Source organism: Anopheles gambiae, chromosome 2 (assembly GCF_943734735.2).
Source record: "Anopheles gambiae chromosome 2, idAnoGambNW_F1_1, whole genome shotgun sequence".
Lineage (NCBI taxonomy): Eukaryota > Metazoa > Arthropoda > Insecta > Diptera > Culicidae > Anopheles > Anopheles gambiae.
Genome location: NC_064601.1, coordinates 30,414,352 through 30,435,574, shown reverse-complemented (window position 1 = coordinate 30,435,574; position 21,223 = coordinate 30,414,352). Strand labels below are relative to the sequence as shown.

Genomic DNA, 21,223 nt, shown 5'->3' with positions numbered 1-21,223 from the left:
ACATAGTATCAAAAACTGCATTTTCGTTTAATTTTTAATACCGTAGCTTCTTTAATAACTATTGCGTAAATCAATCGTAATAATTCAAAACAAAAGTATTCACTATAGTGTACGCGTTAGAATACGCATCTTGGAACCAATACAACACACTCAAGATGCATTCGATCGTAGTTTTTATCTCTAAAAAGGGTTTAATAAAGGGGTTCTTTTAATTTTTGGAACACTTTCTTAACTCTTCCTTAATGGGAAGTGAACTTTACTGACTCTACGACAGGCGCATTGGAAATTCCAACCAGATTCCGATTGAACCTATCCAAAAAGAGTGCAATCCGATTCCAGTTCCCATCACACACACAGTTCTCTTACTGTCAAAAAGAGTCAAAAAAAGTGTCCCAAAATCATGCATTGAAACACCCTGTACCATCAGACTACCGTATCGCATCCAAAGTGGAGGATAACTGGTATACTACGGCTGCCTTATAAGTGCCTCAAGTTTTAATTGTATGTATCTGTACATTGTTCAACGCACTCTGCATTAAGTTATAGCATTAGGATCAATAATAAATGTTTTTAACATTCATCTTTTCAAATGTTCGCACCAGTAGTAGTAGTAGTAGTAGTAGTAGTTCCTATCCATTGACATTTCTGAGAAATCAATAATACCATCGTGAACGATGATCAAACTATGGATAAGCTACGTCTATAAAAGTATTGTAAATATAAAATTGTACGAAATTTTAAGTTAAGTAATACAAAGCTGTATGTGCTTCTGTTAGGTATAAAAAAATAGTTCATTAAAGTATGGATGATACATAAATTAGTATTACCATTATCGCTAAAACACAGTCGGCGCAAAACTCGGTTGCGTGTCATAAAATATATTCACATCAGCATTTTCGTGACACTGGCATTATCAGCATCATTGCTGTTGCACCGTTACTCCCCTGTGTTTGCCACGACCACGTCGCCACTGCTATTGCTCCCGGGTCGGTTTTTGCTTCTGCGATGGTACGGTGGCGGCGGTATGATGCTGCAGGCTTCTGAAGTCACCTGCGGATTGGACGCTCAGCCCGCTTCTATCCACACCGCCAACCGGTCCAACATTGCCCAGGTGCGACTGTCGCATGGTAGCTGATTGCATGCTGATCTGGTTCCACACATTCTGGGAAACACTCATGCTGGCAATATCTCCGGTAGGGATAATCCGACTGTACGCACGCATTGCCATCGAACCAGTCGACGATGGTATCGGTACCGTGGTGATACGGGACGGTGACGTTGTCAGATCGTATGTGCTAGTTGGAACGTATCCTTGTGACACCTGAGAGGTAGTATTAGCAGAGGAAGGAGAGAGAGAGAGAGAGAGAAAGACATGGGATACACATTAGCATATTGATTCTAGTTAGAAGGCACTTGATATAAATGTTCTACTTGTTTCCAATCACGATGACTTACTACAACACATCGTCAAAGAAGTCATTTCTTGGCCTGCATTTTTCAATGTCATGTGCGCAAGTACTGCAATGCTATGCACACAACTAGAAGGAAAAAGGAAAACCCACCTTAATGGAAGCGACATTATCACGACGTTCTGAGCGTTTGGTCGATTTGTCGCGTGATGTATTCATTCGCTGTTGGTGTTGTTGCTGTGGCTGGGGCATACTAGATACAACGCCAGCACTTGATACCAAGTTGCCACCATTGTGCGCCGTATGCTGCGGAAAACTACCACCCGTATCAATGCTGTACACGGCCTTAATTATCGGTGGAGTGTAAGATACATTAGCTCCCGATGTGCCTCCACTGGGATACGAGCGGGCCATTGCAAGGAACGGCGTGCTGGTTGCAGTAGGCACCATGGTACTGTTGGGAATTGTGGTGTTAATGTTATTAGTTTCTCCTCTTGCGCCCGGCGAAGCTGTACTAGGGCTAGAGGTAACTTTTTTACGCCCTCCTCCAGTGTCAGGCGAACCGATGCCTCGTGGACCGGTACCTGTAGCAGCAGCAGCGGCATGCTTTCGCATACTGCCCTTATTATTGTCGGGTGAAATGGTGACACTCGTCGTTACCGGTAACACAAGCACGGGACGAACGCTACCGCCATGCTCCGGCGTACGGTCCTTGCCATCCTCCGCCCAACAATGGTCTGGCACGGTCGGTACCATCGACTTGGGTAAACCGGAACGTGCCCTTTTCTCCACTGCCTGGTTGCACACATCTTTGTGCTCGTTCCAGTGCTTCTCCTGGCAGGATACTTCGCAGTACGAAGTGTTCCAACAGCAGTAGAATTTCGCTTCCTTCAGACAACGTTTGCACCATTGCTTCTGTTTCGCGGACTGCACTGCACGCTGCTTGTCCCGCTGCAGCTGCTCCCGCTGCTCGACGAGGGCGCGTTTTTTCTCCTGCTCAAGGGATTGCCGCAGTTCCTGCATCATGCCTTCGTACATTTTGCGCTGCGCTTCCAGTTCGGTGGTACGCTGCTCGTGTTGCTTCTGAGATCGGTCCAGCTTTATTTTAAGAAGTGAAACCTCCGCCGCTGGCGATCCTTTATCAGCCAGATCGGACAGCACGTTCTCTATCGTCAAGCGGAAGCTGTCCAAGAGCTGCAAATAATATGCGGGAAAGAAAATAATTAATTAGAAACATTACGTAGGCGAGACACTATCCATATGCGGACAATAATTACCTGTCCAGCGCAGTCGTTCAGCACGTCCGTAGGGCGCACCAGCTCTTCCTGATCGGTCGATTCAGTTCGTGGACTCTGCACCTGAGGTCTCGGCACAAGTGGAGGAAGCGCCAATTGACTGCTTGAGGCACTGCTTTGATCTGCTGCCAACGGGATATCTTCGTCGATGATCATTATGTCATCGTTGTCCAAGTCAATGAGTGCCATATGTTTATCGCTAATGCGATCAGCTGCACTGGGAATCAGGGAAATCGTCGTAGAAGCGGGAACGAGCTGCTTCGGCACCAAAGCGACACCGTTACTGTTAGCGTTGAGACTCGTGTTGTTCATGCTGCCAGTTCGTTTGGGCGCCTCTGCGACTCGTGGAGGGAAAGATGGGGCTGCCGATGGTATGGGCATTGTCGACGGGCTTGACAAATTTGAATTCTGCGATCGTTTTGTCACCGTCGCCTCCTCACGGGACTTGTGCTCGATCGACAAGCTTTCCAGCGAAGAGTTACGCATTGCCGACACATTCGGTATGCTGCTTCCTGCAGCGTTTGCGTTCGGTGTCGGCTGTCTAGCAGTAGCGGCGTGCTTTGCATTGGCTGCTCCGCCCGGAAAAGATTTTCTGGCCCGCTGATTGCTTGACACCACCGTAACAGCGCCCGAATCATTGCCTTTGGGAACCGCCGACAACGGTAGCTCTATCGGACCAACACTTGCTTTGACCGGAACAACATCTCCATTCGCAGAGCCGTTTTCTTTCGTGGTCTTAGTAGCTGGCACTACTGCTTGGTGTCGTTTCAGCCCGACCGAAACAGCTACGCTGCTATTCGCATCGCTTGCTTGTAATGTGCCTACCCGCTGAATGCTTGGTCCAATCGTAGTTGCAGTACCAACACCTGTTGACACCTGTTGTTCATTTGTTTTTGCCGTTGTATTAACCGGCACTGGAGCAGGGACTGGATTGCTTGATACTATCTTTTGAGCACCATTTGAGTGGCCAGTTTTGATCTCCGCATTGACCTGAGTTAACGACGCTTTGGTTGAATCGGTCGCCATCGCAGTGTCATCTGCATTACTGCCAGCATTGGTAACGCATTTGCCCGGAACCACAGAAACAGCTAATACTTCTTGTTCCGAAGATTTAGACAAATTTACTGAGGATACTCTTGATTTGATCGACATGTCCGCTTCATTTTCCTTCCGTTTTTCTTCCGTCGTAGTTGACCGTTCATTCTTGTCGCTTTTCATCAGTGTTTCATCGTCAGAAATTATTTCCTGCTTGATGCTAATGTCACTAACCGTGGAAGACGTGCTATTTAACATGCTTGAAGGTGCTGTTGATGGTGTACCGCTTGCTGTTGCCGATGCTCCACAAGCCTCTCCCGCAGTTGCCAAAGTATTTGAAGTATCTTTTTCTTGCTGAGTGACGAATGCTGCAGTCGAATCTGCCGGTATGCTAACGAGTGCATGCTTGGTAACGCTGGTTCGGCACAGCTCCAACGATGTTAGCACATTTTCGGTAGGTTTTAATGCCGGCGGTGGTACGCTTTTAATTGCCGTAGCAGCAGCGTTGGCCTCTGGATTTGCACTTCCCTCGACGGGAGGGACAGGTTGACCTTCTGGTTTAGCTTCGGGCAGGACGGTGCTGTCCTGCTGAGGCACCTTAGGCAGCTTTGCATCCACTTTTTTGTTTGGCTGGGCCGTTTTAGAGCCGGCGGCTTTCAAAACACTCTTGTCAACGGTCGACTTACGGCGCTTGGACAGTGGTTCCGTTTCCCACGATTGCGAACCGCGCCGTATCAATAGCGACAGCTCTTCGCGATCTTCATTGGCCCGGTGCCGCTTGTTATCGACCGCTTTACCACTAGCCACGGTTCCGTTCGCCGCTGTATCATTGTACGATGCAGGGGAAGCAGCGCTCTCGTCCACCGATTCCTTCGATGTGTTTGCGACCGGTTCCACCGATTCTACAGGGCTTTTCATAATTCGAGACATGCGACGGGTCAGCCGCTTCCGAGGGCTGGCACCTTTGCTGGGCTTTGCGTCCTTGTGTGCAGCCGGTGAAGCTTTCTCCACTTGTAGCTCGCTTCCGCCACTCTCTTTACCCGCCGACGGAGATGGTGTATCGTCGCACGTAGACGAAGCAACGGCGACCATCTCGCCCTCATTTCGTTTAATGGTGACTTTCACTTTTTTCACAAAAACACCCGGGAGCATGGCCCGCAGCTGGTTGTCCAAATTGGAAGGGTCGAGCAACTCGAACTCCTCGGCATAATTGAACGTATTGTACTTTTCGCGCAGCTGCTCTATATGAAGCTCTATGTCGGCTATACTCTTGGCGAACGTGATTTGCTTCGATTTCATTACCACCTTCTGAGGGTTGGGATTGCCTTTGGCGTACAGATAGCAGTCCTTCACCGGCAACCACGCTCGGTCGTGATCACCAAAGAAACGAACGTGCGCCTGATTGTTGGCGTTCGTGCCGTATAGTTTGGCTGGCCAGTACGGGTAACCCTTAAGCTTGGCCCACAACAACAGGTGTGGCTTGGAACAGGGCTCTATGAACCAGTTGGTATCGCTCTTGGTGTTGGCCTTTATGTAACACTCCTGGCACGGCTCCATCTCCTCCATCTCCTGCTTTCCTCGCTTGAACATGGTGCGGGCTATTTTAACAAGATGCAATTGCCCTACAGAAAACAATAACGCTAGTTAGTTTTAATGTCCTTTGGTACCGAGTTGGGCTTATCGCTAAACAAATCAAAACGTGACGATATATTACACTTACCCGGATAAATTAACATATTGTGTACAATCCAGCTCAAGTCCGATACAAACTCTTCGGGGGCAATGTATTTTCTTTGAGCTAACCGTTCATATATCACGGAAAGGTCCATGTGATGACTTATGTATTTATTATAGTTTTCGAAATCGGTCACGTTGAAGGGATTAAAAGTATTATTCTGAAACAAGAACAAAGAATAATTTTGTAACAAAATGCAGATGAATTCTAATGTAAATATTCAAGCTCTATTTTATCGCATGCTCTATCGCGGTACAATGCAAAAACGATTTTCGGGCGGCTAACATTTGATTTTTAATCGATTTGAAATTTTAACTGCAGCTTTAGATTTCAATCTTAAGCAAACAAAATTATTTTCACATACAAATATACAGGCTAAATCTTGTTAAAGCTTGTCTGTTTGCATATCTCGGTGATAAACCAACCAGAAACTTTACTTTGTTACGTACTGATATTACAGGGTTTCGAATCATATAAGGGAATAGTTCAATCACTTAAGGGAATGTTGCAAATCGATAGGGGAATGTTGCAAAAAAGCTGTGGAAGTTTGCAATCATATAGGGGAGTGTTGCAATCGATTAGGGGAATTTTGCAAGCGTACTGTGGAGCTGTCATCAGACTGTGGGTGCCGGTGTAAAAAGCTTCGAATTGATGCCGATGATGTTTTTCTAAAAACATCATTTGGAGTTGTTTTCGTGTGGGATTCTGCTGTACACACGTAAAACTAAATAAATCCTGCTGCGGAGCCATAGTTAAACATGATAAGTTAGTAAGATTGACGAAAATAATTTGAGGTATTTACAGCGGCACCCACAGTCTGATGACAGCTCCACAGTACACTTGCAAAATTCCCCTAATCGATTGCAACACTCCTCTAAGTGATTGCAAACATCCATAGCTTGCATGCAATATTCCCCTACCGATTTGCAACATTCCCCTGACTGATTGAACTATTCCCTTATATGATTCGAAACCCTCTATTGTATAATATAATATATTATTACATAATATAAAATAATATGATAAAATATAATATATAATATTATATAATATTGTACGTGGAGCTTACCTCATCACGCGTCGCGACTAAGTCTAACGCATAACGTAGACATTGCGAGAACGTATCTACGTCTGTGCGTAAGCCGGCCGTCGTCGCTTTGCATTCGGTGCAGCTCCAGTTGGGATTGTCCACTGTGTAACGTACGCAGAGTTTGTGGTAGCTACGGATGCACTTGCTGCATCCCAAGTCGGGATCTTTTGACTTGCATCGCCAACAGAAACGATCCCATCCAGGCTGGTGGAGAGAGATTCGGAGGAAGAGACAAAAAACCCAATCAATTTAAGGAACATTCCAGCTAAACCTCATTCCTACTCACCTTTGGTGGATCTCCGGGAAAATCGTTAACGACATCCGGCTCTTGGTTAAGGTTGGCCAGGGACATAAATGCACCCGGATCATTTCCCAACCCACCAGTACCATCGTCATCCTTGCTGATTGACCTATCGCTCCTGCCTGCTGTGTGTTTAGCTTTGTGTAGTGAATATTCCGATCTAGCGAACCGTATCTTTCTATTGCTGCTCGTGCGCAGCGAACCCGAATCGTCTAGCACCTTCAAATCGGTGCCAGGATCGTTTTCCAACTCTTTCGCACCCTCTGCGCTTGGATTTGGGTTCGCCGCCGACCGGCTTCGGGTGCGTTTACGCAGTCCCGTGTGCGCACCTGTGTCAGGGGATGGTGCGGGTCCTCCACCGCCACTAGTTGAGCGACGCTTCCGCAGCTTCCCCTTACGAGACGCTTCGGACATAATATCCGTCAGTATTTTCGACTTTTTGTGCGTTTGCTGGAGTAATTTCATCTCCCTAGATGGCCGAGGGTTCACCTCCAACACTACCGCAACATCACCAGTCGTGGTTGCAGTAGGGTCACTTTCTGCGGATGGTTCCTTTGCTGCATCTGTGCTACCACCACCAGCGTGGATCGCAGTTTCAACCTCACTGTGAAGCTCAGCAACCGCGACACCTTCTGCTTCCTTTGGCGTCTCGCTGTTTGCCGTTGCCATGACAACGAGTTCGTCATCGCTCCCCTGCTCAGCCGCTGATTGGCTACGCGCAACAGCTTGAATTGGGGCAATCTTTATAACGATTGGTTTGTTCGTTGTGGCAGCCCTGTCCGCTGGCAATTCATTCGTTCTAGAAGCATCCCCCTGCACATCAGTGCTCTGCAGTACAGCAGCAGTCGATGCCAGCGTTGTTTCAGCAGCACTTCCTGCAGGATTGCAATTATTTGAAGCAACCTGAGAGGTTTCAACACTGCCAGACTGGACTGGCGATGCGACGAGCGATTGGGTAGTCGCTGCCAGTGCAAAAGACGCGTTGACAGCTGCCGGGGCAGGGTTTCCCGGATGGGATTTCATCATGTTAGCCGAAGTATTACAGCCTACCAGCTTCAACTGCCCTAAACTTTTCCCCTGCGGGGTACTAATTTCCACATACTGTGGGTTTGTCGCATCTTGCCCATTGTTACCCTCGATTAACTGCGTCGGAATCAATCGATGATGCACAGAGAACCGCCTGCCGACCAAGTTGTTTAATTTTGTCGTTGGCTTCGATGTTGGCACTTGCTGCCCACCACCGGCCGCGAATGGGCTGCTGCGATTTGCATCTTCACCGGTCACTTTCACACGCATCTCGATCCTCTCCGTACCACTTTTCTCGCTTGTACTTGTACCCGAAACCTTCACTGGAGCCGGAATGGCGGCTGGTACTAGCTTTATAGCAGTTAGCGAGCCTGCCAAATTCACATAAGAATCATTCAACGAACATGGCACAGCCGGACTGGTCGACAGATGCCTGGTGCTAATCACTTGCTGCTGCTGCTGCTGCTGCTGCTGTTGTTGCTGCTGTTTTTGCACTGCAGACTGTGCTTTAGTGGACGGCACGCCTATTCTGTTCTTATCAATCAGCAATTTTAATCCACCGGCAGGCCTTTGCGGTGCGACGGATGCTGCAATTGACACGGAGGAAGGGGTGTTTTCGGCTGCTGCTGCTGCTGCTGCTGCTACTGCTGCTACTACTTTCTTTTTACCACCTCCGGACGACATGCCCGGTAAAGTGGACGTCCAGGATAAGGCGAAGTCGTACCAAAGATTGCTTTAAATCGTCGCAGCAATCGGAGCTGACCCGGCGCCCTTTGGGTGACACTAAAAATAAAGCAAACGAAGGAAATGGTTAAAATACACTCGGCACCACTACTACACTTCTCTGCTACACACCCCCCCCTTGTGTATCGTAGTGTCGATGTAAGCATTGAGTAAGATGAGCTTAATATAATTTGAAGCGATCGCAACAACCTCGTTCTGTACAGCTACGAATTAACGTGCAATTTGCACAGAAATGTATGCATATAATTTAAAGGTAAAGTGTACGGGACATTCGACGTAGGTCAATCGTAGAATAACGCATTCCCAAGATCCATTTACCACCAAAAAGTTGGTCAAATTGTGTTTTTCTTTCTTCTTAAAAACATCGCAGGATGAATGCATGCATGGTTCCGGGAAACATACTTCATACTTCTACTGCAGTATCATAAAGAGCAAGCTATGATTTTTGCTCCCCTTTCACCAATTTTCACCAACACAAGGGAAATTCGCTTAAATCTACCACCTCTATCTTTTAGGTTAGTTGTGGATCTTCTCAACAACAGAAAAATACGTCTCGAACATGAGAGACTCAGCGACAGCGGGGCCACAAGCTGCGCGATCATTCTTCCGTACACGATTCTCACCCATACACACTCACCCGCGGTGTACCGCCGCTTTGCTGCCAATGCAGGATGGCACCCCGAGAGTCGTACCCTCAATATGGAGTGCTGCTGCTGCTGCTACTGCTCTTATTTTGCTTTGCTTACGCGTTTGATATTCTTTTTCGCTGCCACAAGGACCGGATATCCTAAAAAAAAAAGAACAAAAAAGACACAAAGGAATTACGAACAACATTCATCGGAATTGTTTCATTACAGCTACGACATTCTTCGCGGAACCGGTCTCTCATCCACCATTGTTTTTTTTTTCGACGTGGGTATCGCCTGTGGCGGATTATGCGCCACGGGGACTTGGAACGCATTCTCCCGTACGAATCTGATGCGCCGTCTTGCGATGGTAGAGAGATGGCTTGCTGCGATCTCAGGACGACGTAGACAGCAGCAGTCTTCTGTGCAAGCAGGCACGACAGCTACGCATAGCCTTGCTGTAATTCAGCGAATTCGGTACGTAGGAGACACACACGACCGACCGGAAGCTAAAATGAAAGAAACGGACGACAGTAAACGGGGGCATACCTTTCCGGATGATCCTGCCGACCCGGCTCCCGTTCGCTCGGCGTTCACCCAACACAACCAGCTTTCAAGTAATGAAATTCCACCGTGACACGAGAAAACGTAAGCAACAGCCGCACACAAAAGCGTTTCCGTTCACCGCTCTAGTGTGTGGTACACATCGAGGAAAGTAAAACTAACGCGATGCTCAACTTTCTGCATCTCCAACTCTACTGACTGCGTGTATGCGTGTGTGTGTCTACCGTTGGCAAGTGTGTGTGTGTGTTAGTGAGACAGTGCCGCATCTACCCGTTTGGCGAACAAAACACATGCAAACAAAAGGGAGCCAATTTGAGCGCTTCTTTCCGCGCGCACATGAGTGTGTGTGTGTGTGTGCGTTGCCGTGGCACACAACTGTACGCGTACCTGCTCGGACGCGTGTGTTGGTAATGTTTTGACATTTCCTTGACACCCCCGGGACAGGTTCGCATGTGTGTGGTGGCGCGCAGGAATTAGCAAAATGTACTCCACCTCTCCTCCCTGCTTTCTTTTCTTCCTCTTTTCTCCCTGTGTGGTGTTTTGCCGACCCTTGCCCGGGGGAAAGGAAAGCGCCATCTTAGCGCACAGAGTGGCTTTTTCGGGGTTCGGGGAAATTTATCGTCTTTTGACAAAATTGTTCGAGAAAAAAAAACGCTGCACGATGTACATACTTTTTATGAAGGGTTATTATGTCTTGTTTATTTGAAGTTTGGTTTTCCTATTTTTTTATGCAAAACTCAATTTTAATTTCGTTGTTGTACATGTAACACAATATTCGCACGATCGGTGTGTGGCTTAGGAATAAAATCTAAATGATACCGCGCTTTGCTGTTTCCTCTCTCTTCCTCTAACGCTAATATCTAAAGAGCATGCATACCCGACAAATACAGAATAACACATTATACAATTCTCTGCTTCCTATTCCCACTACTCTACCCTAACCGAATGCAAATTCTAAACGCACACATGAACGAACTTTAAAAAGAGACTACGAAATTAAGAGCGCAAATAACGGGGAAAAAGAAATTACACTAAATAACATGTTTCATATCAATCAGGAACGTCCGCGTCTGTGTGTCTGTGAATGCATGTGTGTCAGTGTGTGTTGTCTTTAAATGTCTACATAGTTGCGAGGCACCGTCGCAAAAGGGGGTGGTGGTAAAGGAGAAAAACGCGACTAACTAAACGCGTCCCGCAGGAAATAAGGTGAACTCGGCCTCTCATCATCCCGTATATTAAAATGTAAGCAACTACTACTACTACTATTAATCTTGATCTGGCTCAAGGTCGGGTCGGGAGCGCAGCTGCTCCTGGCACCTCTCCAACGTGCTGCGGAACTCGGAAGCGATGGCCTCGTTCTTGAACCGCACCGCCAGCTGTTCCAGCTGGCCGGGCGATTCGGCATGATTCATCGCGCCCCACGCGAACGCCTTGTCCGAGTTGTTCATCGGCGCGATGGACAGATCGGCCGTGACGGCGTGGTTCAGCACGAGCTTGAAGATCTGCTCGCGGCGCAACAGCAGCCGGTAGGCGTTGCGCACTGGGTGATGTAAAATTTTCAGCTCGCCGACGCCTGTAAAAGCAAACGAACAAAACAAAAAAGCATGAAATTTCGATTCCGATTTCGCTCCAAGCAACCGCTGACTTTCTCTTTGCTGCCGCTGCTTCCCCCACCCACTTACCTCGTTCCTTCCATTCTTTCGTGGTCGCATCGAACCGGTACAGCTTGGCACGCTCGCCGAACAGCTTCGTTTCCTCCTCCTCGCCCGTGCGCACCTCTATCTCGTCCGGCAGCTGAATGACGGGCGCATAGTAGGGATCATAATTTTCATCGCCACCACCGGCGGCACCGCCACCGTCCTCACCGCCTGCCCCGTCATCAGCATTGCCGTTGTTGTTCGTCTGCGAGCTGTTGGTACCGTCCGTGCTGCTGTTCAGCTTGGCCGAGGCCGACCGGGAAAAGAAATCCTCCTTCACCGTGAGCCCCACGAAGCCGCCGGCCGGTTTGGCCGTACCATCGTCCGCCTGCTTGGTCGAGCTGCTAAACGCAGGACTGTTGCTGCTGGCCAGCGTCGCGAAGCTTACACTGTCGTCCATTTTGAAAATCGATGGCGCATCGGAGTTGTTCTTCAGCGCGGTGCTGATGCTACTATTGGCACCACCGCCGGCCGGGGATTGCTTCGCTAAGCTGCCGAACGTAAAGCCGCTGCCACCGAACACGGACGGTTTGCCGGGATCGCCGAACGCAACACTGCCGAACAGCGTCGACGTATTGTTGGCGGCACCACCTGCCGTGGCCGTTGGCGTGCTGGTGGTGCTGTTGCTACTGTTCGATGCCGTCGTAGCAGCAGCGATACTGTTGGTTGCATTCGAGCCAAAAATGTTACCACCACCGAAAATGTTCGTAGTACTGCCAGCCGATCCAAACCCTGCTCCACCGCCGAAACCGCTGAACAGTTTGCCGCCCGACTCTGCCGATTTGGCCGACGGTGGGGTAGTGAGAGAGGCGGGTTGTAGCAGCGGACTACTGCCGGTGGTCGCCGTGCTTGCGCCATCTTTCTTGCTGTCGGTGGTGGAGGTTACTTGGGCACCGGTACCGACCGCCGTCACCGTACTGGTTGGTGCTGGCGAAACAAACGACGTCTTCGGCGTAGTATTGAGCGACGCGGAAAAGATTGACCCACCGGTAGCTGCGGATCCGAGCGGTGTTGAACCTGCAAAATGAATAAGAATCAAATTAAGTATGCTTTATTACGAGCGAGAGGACGGAGCGTGTGTGAACTGAGGCTTACTTCCAAACGCAAACTTGTTGCTGCCAGCACTAGCGGCCGCGGGGTCAGTCACCGTCGTGGAGGACGGTGGTTGTTGGGCGCCACCGAAAATCGATGCTGCAAACGGCGAAGAGGATGCCTTTTGCTCCGCTGACAGGAACGAACCGGTCGTGGTTGACGATGCTGGCGCCTTGAACGCGACGCCCGCAAACATGCCGGCACCGGTGGCGGGTTCCGAGGCTGCGAACGGCTTACCAGCGACACCACCACCACCACCGAACAGCTGCGCTGGCGGTTGCATTGTACCGGCGGAAATCGTGCCGAACGTTACCTTCTTCGGCGAGCTGTTCGCAACGGCGGCCGGTAGTGGCTTTACGCTCCGGATATCGATTGGCAGGGGCGCATCGTCCGCTTCGACGACGGCGAGCTGCTTCCCGTCCACGGCTGGAAACACAAACGCATCCGAATCGCAGCCCCTGCAGCCGGCGCAAGGCGTAGCGGCCGGGTCGAAGAAATTATCGGGCAGTTTCAGCTTCTGTGCCGTTTCGCGCTCGTTCAGCGAAATGTCGCTCAGCTTGGAGAAGTTCAAATCGCCCACCGGCGAGCTGGTGGACGTGATCGTGATGTCGTTCTGCGCCGGGGACGTCACCTTGGTCGACGGTGCACCATCGTCCTTTGCTTCGACCGGCGCGCTCAGCTTGCCACTCAGCGCGTCCGTAATGGCGTCCCGGAACTCCTGCGCAATGTCGGACGATTTGAAGCGCAGGCAGAAGTTCATGATCTCAAAGTTGCCCTCGGAGAAATCGTTCGCCACGAACTGCCACGATTTGTCGTCCTTTTTCGTGTAGCAGATGTCCTCGGTGAGGGCGTGATTGAGACAAATCTTAAGCACCTGTTCGCGCCGCATCACCACTCTACAAGAGAAAGGCGCAACAGTGGGTTAGAAGCTAATAAACGCGAAAGCACACACGCCGCATAAACGCTTACCTTAGTTTACCCGTCACTTTGTGCTTCAAAATCTTTACATCGCCAATGCCGCGCTCCTTCCACTCCGAGCTCACAAATCGATACAGCTTGGCACGGTGAGCGTACAGCACGTGCTCATCCTCTTCGCCAGTCTTCACGTCGATCTACGGAGTATAATTGGAAAAAGGAACATAAGAGAAAGTAGATAGGGACATAAACAATCCGCACGCTTACCTTGTCCGGCAGTGGAATGACGGGTGCGAAGTAGGTATTGTTTTCCTCCTCCGTCACACTGTTGTCGCCGGCGGCTCCATCATCTTCCGCGCCATCGCCATCACCGCTCAGGGTGCGGCCGGGCGATTTCGGCTTGAAAACAAACCCAAACGTCGCTTTCTCCGGCGGTTCCAGCTTGCTGATTGCCGACGACGACGGTGTACTCGCCACAACAGCCGGTCCATCGCCAGCCTCCTTCGCCGCCGCAGGAGCGTTCGGTGTCAGCTTCGAGCCGAAAGAAAGTCCTCCGCTCGGGGTCGGTAGTTCGAACTTGAAGGCGGGTTTATCGAGCGTGGTAGTGGTGGCGGCGGCGGCAGCCGTAGTGCCAGCCGTGGCCACCGTACTCGATGCACTTTGCGGTGGCTTCATTGGGTTGCCAAAGGAGAATCCTCCACCAAAGACGGGCTGCTGCTGTTGGGCTGGCAGACTTGTCGCGCTGGTGGTGGTCGTGACAGTGCCGGTGGCCATTGCCGGACCGGTTGCGGGTGTTATGGTCGTGGACGAAGGTAAGCCAAAGGTGAATCCACCGCCCGCTGCAAAGCTTATCTTCGGCGCTGTGTCCGTCGCCCCCTTCAGTAATCCACCCGCTGCGCCGCCAGCGGACTTCTTCGGTACCGTGTCGTCCTTCGGGCTTTCGCAGCTCATGCAGTACAGCGCGTCGGCCCCATTGGAAAGATAGCATCCGTTGCAGGTCCACGATCCGGGTTTGGGTTTGAACTGATCGCCAAATCCGCCGCCGCCGCCACCGGTGGACGCTCCTTTTGCAACCGGGGTTGATGTAACCGGCGCAGGTTTGGCCGGTTGCTCTTGCAGTGGTTTCTTCGTGTTAGCCGCCGACCCGAACGTAATCGGTGTCACCGTAACGGAGGATGAGGGCATGCCGAAGGTAAATTTGCTCGCTGCCTCCGTCGGCGGTGCTAGGTTGCCAAACAGACCGCCGGACAGTGACGGTTTCTGTTCTTCCTTTTTCGATGGATCGCGCGGCCCATTGCACGCGACGCACTGGGCCGAGTCAGCCTTGTTGTTTACGTAGCATCCAGGGCAGTCCCAGCTGCCCGTCTTTGGCTTGAAGAGATCTCCGAAACCGCTGGCAGTCTTCGCGCCGCCCCCAGCAGCAGCAGCAGGGCCTGAAGTAGAACCCGGGAAGGCTTTCTGTACCGCCGCTACAAACCGATCGCGCTCGTCAGCAGTCTTAAACTGTGCCATAAAGCTGATTGGTCCCGTTAAAGCGGGATAAACGGCGTCTTGTTGAACGGTCCAGCTGCAGGCGGTTTTATCGCTAGCCTTGATCTGCACCTCCTTGCTCAGGACGTGATTTAGATGGACGGTGGTGTTTGCCCCGTTGCGCATCAGCAATCGCACGGCCGACTGCGATGTAAGCAGCCGCAGCTGACCGTTGCTAACGCCACAATCGATCCACATGCCAGCCTGCTGCTCCTTGCGCTTCAGCCCGACCACATTCGTTTCGTGGGCACAGCTGAAATCGCGCTCCTCGAAGCCAAGGGAGGGGGCGCCGGCAACAACACCAGCACCACCGAAAATGTTTCCAAACGGTGAAGACGCACTGCCACCGGGCGTTTGCGCTTTGAATGTAAAGGACGCGAACGGACTCGGCTTAGCATCGGTGCCGCTCTGTACGGTGGACGACGTCGGAGTGCTATCCGGGCCCTTGGCGCCCGCCTTCGTACCGACCACCGAGGGCGGTGTGTAGTTCTTCGCGAACGAAAACTCTCCGAACGGTTTTGCGGTTGCCTGCGACTGAACCGGTGCTGCTGCTGCCGGTGTGCTGCTCGCGGCCGACGACTTTGGTGTGCTACTGTACGCGAAGCTGCCCATCGTGGCCGGCGGCGGGGCGGCTGAGGACTGCTGGTCGCCGCTTGCCGCCCGCAGACGGGCCACCTCGTCTCGGGCCGCTACAAAGGCGGCGTAAAACTCGTTCGCCAGCGCGGCGGTACCGAACCGCGCGCAGAACGATTCCTTCCGCGGCTCCTCGTCGGCAAAGTCCATCGCGGCCCAGATGTAGCACTCCTTGCGCTTCTCCATCGGCTTGATGATCAGCTCGGGCGTGATGTAGTGATTGGCACAGATCTTGTGCACCTGCTCGCGGCGCATCACGATGCGATACTTGCTGCGGTCGGCCTTCGAGCGCAGTATCTTCAGCTCGCCCAGCCCGCGCTCCTTCCACTCGCGGTCGACCAGCCGGAGCAGCTTGGAGCGGCCGGTGAAAATTTGCTCCTCGTCCTCCTCACCCGTCCGCACCACGATCTCGTCCGGCAGCGGTATGATCGGCTGGAAGTCGGGCCGCGGATCGTACTCCGCACTGCCCGACACGTTCTTGTCGTCATCGTCCTCCTCCTCGTCGGCCTGGTTCGCTTCGGCCGCCATCTTGGCCGGGGAAACCATGTTGGCGAAGAACGAGGGCGTAAGTGCCGCTGCGGGGGCAGTCGCCGGAGCCGGCGCTGCTGTTGCCGGTTTGCTGTTGGCCAGCCCACCGGTCGAAACGATCGAGGGCATCGGGAATTTGGTGTTGGCAGCCGGGGAAACCATTTCCAGCTTCGGTGCGTTGCTGTTACCCGTCGTGCCCTGCGCGATGCTGGCGCCAGTGTTGCTGTGCTTGATGTGCTGCGGCGGAATGGTTACGCTGTAGGTCGGCTGCACAGCCGCACCGGCGGCAAACGTGGAGCTGTTGACGCTCGGCGGAGGGGGCAGCGGGTCCGAGCTGGTAATGACCACGTTCACCGGCGCACCGCCCTTCAATTCGACGCTGGACGTTATGTGCGCCGGCAGAATGTTAGAGACGGACGGTGTCGAAGTTTGGGCCATGAACGAGTTGTTGTAGGTGCTATTCCAGCTGCTCAGCAGTGCCGGCGTTTGAAGCGATTGCTCAATCGAAAGGTTGGCGCTGGTGGCAGTTTTCGGGGCTGGCGCCACCATCTGGGACACTGCTGTCGGGGTGGAATGCATCACCGGAGCGACCTGTGGCTCGGGCTGAGGAGCAACGGGTGGTGGTGGAACAGCTTGCTGGAAGCCTGGCAGATGATAACCGCCGCCGGCAGCAGGGGAACCGCCCGCCGCCACCAAAAGATTGTCCGGGTGATGCTGGTAAGCGGCCGAGTGCATCGGCGAAGCACCCATCGCACCCGTCATCGCATGACCACGGGGTGTTAGCATCTGTTGCTGCTGGTGTTGCTGCTGCTGCTGCTGCTGATGTTGCTGGATCTGGCCGGGCAAGTAGCTCTGGTACGCATTCGCGCCGTACAGCGTGTGGTAAGGCAGAGCGGACGCTGGTTGCTGCGGTGTCCCCATGCCAACGCCACCCATGACCGGAGCGCGGGCCGCAGCTGCGGCAGCCGCGGCCGCATGCTGGTAGGCCAGCGCCGATGCGGAACTCTGCAGCTCATCCATCATGTACATATCGTTCATGGCCTGCACGGCCGCTGCCGCTGCCGCTGCGCTCACCGAGGCCGAATCGTTCACGCCCATCGGTGTGGACGTTGCCGTTGCATTGGGCGCTCCCCCCTTCGTCTCCGTTGGTTTGCGGTAGATGTTCTCCTCGATCTTTACCAGCCGATCCTGCATGTCGCCTACGTCGTTGCGAATGCCGAGCACGTCCTCCTTCACGAACGTGAGCGTTTCCATCATCTGGCGCATCAGGGCCTCAAGATCGTTCGTCTTGGAGAGACACAGCGAGGCGGCGGCTGTAGCTGCGGCGGAAGCCGCGTCCCGTTCGCTAATGCTCCGCGACAGGGCGGCAGACATACCACCACCACCACCACCACCACCGCTTGCCATCCCCGGGTTGGTCATGGAGGATGTGAAGGACTGGAAATGATCGCTATCGTCGGCGCTGGCACCGATCGCACCGTTGGCCGAGGTGTTCAAACTTCCGTCCAACGAATCGTTCTTGAACGAGAGGCGCTTGATCTCGCTTTGCACCACGTAGTTGAGCGGATGGTTGCGCTCGACGTACGGCAGCTCTAGGTAGCGCTGGGTCTGGCGGATACATTCACGCGCCCGCTCGGAGTAAAACTTCTTCGACTTCAGCGGTGTCTTGTTCTGTTCGTCCAGCTTCTTGAAGGCCTCGGCGCGGAAGTACGCCGCAAACGGTAGCGGAATGCCACCGAAGTCCTGCGTGAACTCTTCGTACCGGCCGTGCTTGAAGTACACGCCGGCCAGGAAGGTGATGGCCGACTCCGCTAGCTTCGCCAGCTCCTGCTGGCAGTCGTACGATTTGGCAGCATACTTGAAGAACAGCCCGGAACCGTACCCAGTCGATGCGCCTCCGTCCATCCCGCCACCGTACGACGACTCGGCGCGCATCTTCCACAGCAGCACCCCGGCACGGTAAACGGCTTCCGCGCGCGTTTCCACGTAGCGCCGCTCCTCGGCCTTGGTCAGCGTCGAGGCCGCCGCCCGCTTGGCAAGCACCTGGCCGAGCTTCAGCAGCACCATCACGTCGCAGAGCGGGGCGTCGGTGCCACGGATCGCCTGTATGCCGTGCTCCAGCAGCTGCCGCTGTTCGGCCACGCTGGCCGCCGCCTCCTTGGCCGTGCTGCTCTTGATCAGGTTGTATGCAACGCTCCACCAATCAATCTTGTTGTCTTCGCACAGCAGCGGCATAAGATTGGCCGCCGGCAGGAACGCGGGCCGGCCCTGCTGCTGGCTAAGCTGGCGATTTCCGTCCAGGTTGCTCTGGGCGATGAGAATGCAGCAGTACAGGAACGAATCCATGTCGAGCTGGTTCAGCGTTTCCAGATTGCTGTTGTTCAGATTGTTGGTGGAAAAGTTCAACCGCGGGAACGCTTTGCAGTGGAAGTCGGACAGATTTTCCGTCCCAACCACGAGCCCCAGGTACACCAGATATGGCAACGAGGAGGGGTACAGTGATTGGGCCAGCTCCACGTACAGCTCCAGCTGTTCGCGCTTCGGCAGCACATACTGTGGCTCACCGAACGCGACACCGTCCTTCACGAAGTAGCCGCTGGACGTTGCCTTGGACGACAGATCGCCGGAGGTGTAAAGCGCTCGCGCCACACTCTGACGCCAGCCGGGATCGGAACAGAGTTGGCGAATCTGGTGGAAGATTAAAGCACATAAATTCAATTAGAATGTAACAAATCGCAACCGCGCGGACGCAATCGTCTATCCTACCTGGTTCACCAGATCATCTGCCGTTGTCCACACCTTCGACTCGGTGACGCTCTGTATTTGGGCCAGCACGGACACGTCCGGACCGTCCTCCACACACGACACCAGCGTGCTGCCGGCCTGGCAGCACCGGAACGCCGCCTGCTTGCTCCAAAAGCCCACCAGATGGCGGGCCATCTCGCTGCTCTGCTTCAGCCACGGTTCGTCCGGGTCGGGGACGCCGCACTGGTACGCCATCAGCAACAGTGCCAGACACTTTTTGCTCGTATCTCGCGCCCGCCCTCCGCCTCCCCCCGCGCCCCCGGTCTGATCCTGCGCCGCCTTGAACAGCAGCGCGGCCGAGTACAGCAGCAGCTGGCCGCGATAGTGGCGCAGGTACGCATCGGCCATCTGCTTCTGCGGTGCCGCATTGCGACCCTTCTCCGCCACCTGCAGCAGCGTCTGGTCGAGCTTGAACAGCTTCTGGGCGATTTCCTTCAGATTGCTGCGCTTGATCGTTTCCATCGTGGAGTCCGCCAGCAGGTTCAGGTAGATCTGTCGGTCCAGCACGAGCGCCTGCAGCAGGTAGTAGTTCCAGTGCTTCTGTTTGCCCCCCTCGACCGGCGCTTCGGCGAACTTGGCAAGCATGTTGGCCACGCCGTTCGTCCACTCGCTCGACTGCATGAACGGTTCGCAGAACTTCATCTCCAGCTCGAAGCAGTACTTGAACGCTTCGTCCAGCTTTTTCTCCTCGAGCAGGTGGTCCACCAGCCGGACGCGCAGCAGCGGATCGAGCGGCCGGGCCAGCACCTCCTTCAGTATGATGTCCTTCACCAGCTTGCTGTCCGCGCCGGCGTCCTTGTTCGCGACCTTCAGCTTCAGATTGAGCACCGCCTCGTGATTGATGCGCTCGGATTCGGCCAAATCGCACCAGTGCTTCGCCTTCGACAGGTGCTTGGTGAGATTGTCGTCCATCAGCAGCAGCTTGCACACGTCCGTGATCAGGCCGGTTTGCTTCGAGTCGAGCTGCAGCGACCGCTGGTAGGACGTGATCGCCCGGTCGAACTTTTTCTGCTTCTCGTAGCACTGGCCGAGCAGTTTGTGTGCCGGTGCGCTGTCCTCCTGCACCGACAGATAGCAGGACAGCCAGTGCTCCGCGCTCGCATATTCGTTTAGCTTGAAGTACTGCCGCGCGATAGCCAGTCCCCGTAGGTAGCGCTGGAGGGAAATGCGAGGCAAAAAGAGAACAGGTAAAAATGTGGAACACAATACCGGCCGTGAAATTTATCGGTTCTTATGTGCGTGTGTGTGTTTTAATAAATCGATCAATTGGTCTTGGAGCGTAAGCGTATGACAGCCAGCCGAAGCGAACCTTCGCTTGAACCACTGACCGACCTAACCTCAATTGTTGCGTTTCGCGGTAATGCGTCAAATAGCGATGCTATCCGCGTTCTGGCTGAGCATTGCTGCCGACCGCCGCTGCAGAAAGCCGCTGATTCCGGTTGTCTCAGTCAACAATTGAGAATAATAAATAAAAAAGAGCTACAAAGCAGACGGAAAATGTTTCACAGTTCCATCGTCTATCGACCAAGCAGCGCAACAATGATCTTTCGAGAAGCAAAAAAAAAAAAGAAGAAAAACGCACGCAAGTCACCGTCGCTCGCGCTCCCCTCCAGGAACTCTTACCTCGTTTTCCGGCAGCTTGTTGAGCGACGTTTTCACATGCCGATCAATGTCCTTTTTCGTTGAGAACATTTTGTTCAGACGATTTGGCTCTCCTGTTGTTTTCCCTTTCTATCAATAAGCAGCGAGCATCAGGGCCGTGGAGAAATTTTCACGGCGACGACACGACGCAAATTGAGACGGCGGGGTCTGTCTGGTGTGGCTGTGTGTGCGAAATGCTGCTAGCTGTAATCGATGATCTTCTTTTTTTTCAACGTTTTTCGCGTTCACCTCCACAAAAACCACCGCCAAGATTGCTTTTGGTCGAGCTAATACGATGGTAAATTCGTTACTTCCACTTTTTTCCACTTAGTTTGGGAAACCACTTCTAAGCTGAACGGAATTGCAGCTTCTTCCTTTGCGAAAATAGGCGCCGGTTGAGGTTATTGATCAAAGCTGGCCGAATGGGCAGGTTCGCTCACCGCTGGCAGCATTTGACAGCAGTTGCACATCGGGTGACAGTTAAATTTGAATTCAATTGAAGTTTGTGTGGAAATTGGGATTTTTTTTGGATAAAGTTGAAAGCATTCGAATAATTG

At 52.8% G+C, this 21,223-nt stretch overlaps 2 protein-coding genes across 2 annotated transcripts; both read right to left on the bottom strand.

Moving 5' to 3' along the window:
• Positions 1-16: 16 nt before the first annotated feature.
• LOC1272976 (MYND-type zinc finger-containing chromatin reader Zmynd8) lies at positions 17-10,262 on the bottom strand. The gene is made up of 8 exons (XM_311907.4): positions 9,811-10,262; positions 9,273-9,422; positions 6,851-8,674; positions 6,544-6,768; positions 5,460-5,634; positions 2,687-5,361; positions 1,563-2,603; positions 17-1,321 (listed from the first exon to the last, which is right to left on the bottom strand). Exons 3-8 carry the CDS (start codon positions 8,573-8,575, stop codon positions 974-976), a joined length of 6,189 nt encoding a protein of 2,062 aa, XP_311907.4. The 5' UTR covers positions 8,576-8,674; positions 9,273-9,422; positions 9,811-10,262; the 3' UTR covers positions 17-973.
• A 231-nt stretch (positions 10,263-10,493) lies between these two features.
• LOC1272978 (E3 SUMO-protein ligase RanBP2) lies at positions 10,494-21,075 on the bottom strand. The gene is made up of 7 exons (XM_311909.6): positions 20,649-21,075; positions 18,987-20,180; positions 13,797-18,908; positions 13,584-13,726; positions 12,618-13,510; positions 11,508-12,539; positions 10,494-11,398 (listed from the first exon to the last, which is right to left on the bottom strand). Exons 1-7 carry the CDS (start codon positions 20,715-20,717, stop codon positions 11,091-11,093), a joined length of 8,751 nt encoding a protein of 2,916 aa, XP_311909.5. The 5' UTR covers positions 20,718-21,075; the 3' UTR covers positions 10,494-11,090.
• Positions 21,076-21,223: the final 148 nt, after the last annotated feature.

Bases quoted from the DNA above. Each gene is read 5' to 3' on its own strand.
- LOC1272976 (XM_311907.4), bottom strand. From the start codon at position 8,575: ATGTCGTCCGGAGGTGGTAAAAAGAAAGTAGTAGCAGCAGTAGCAGCA. The intron at 5,362-5,459 runs GTAAGTGTAATA...TGTTTTCTGTAG, and splicing joins CAATATGTTAATTTATCCGG to GGCAATTGCATCTTGTTAAA. The intron at 2,604-2,686 runs GTAATTATTGTC...TATTATTTGCAG, and splicing joins TGAACGACTGCGCTGGACAG to CTCTTGGACAGCTTCCGCTT.
- LOC1272978 (XM_311909.6), bottom strand. From the start codon at position 20,717: ATGTTCTCAACGAAAAAGGACATTGATCGGCATGTGAAAACGTCGCTC. The intron at 20,181-20,648 runs GTAAGAGTTCCT...ATTTCCCTCCAG, and splicing joins ACAAGCTGCCGGAAAACGAG to CGCTACCTACGGGGACTGGC. The intron at 18,909-18,986 runs GTAGGATAGACG...ATCTTCCACCAG, and splicing joins CAGATGATCTGGTGAACCAG to ATTCGCCAACTCTGTTCCGA.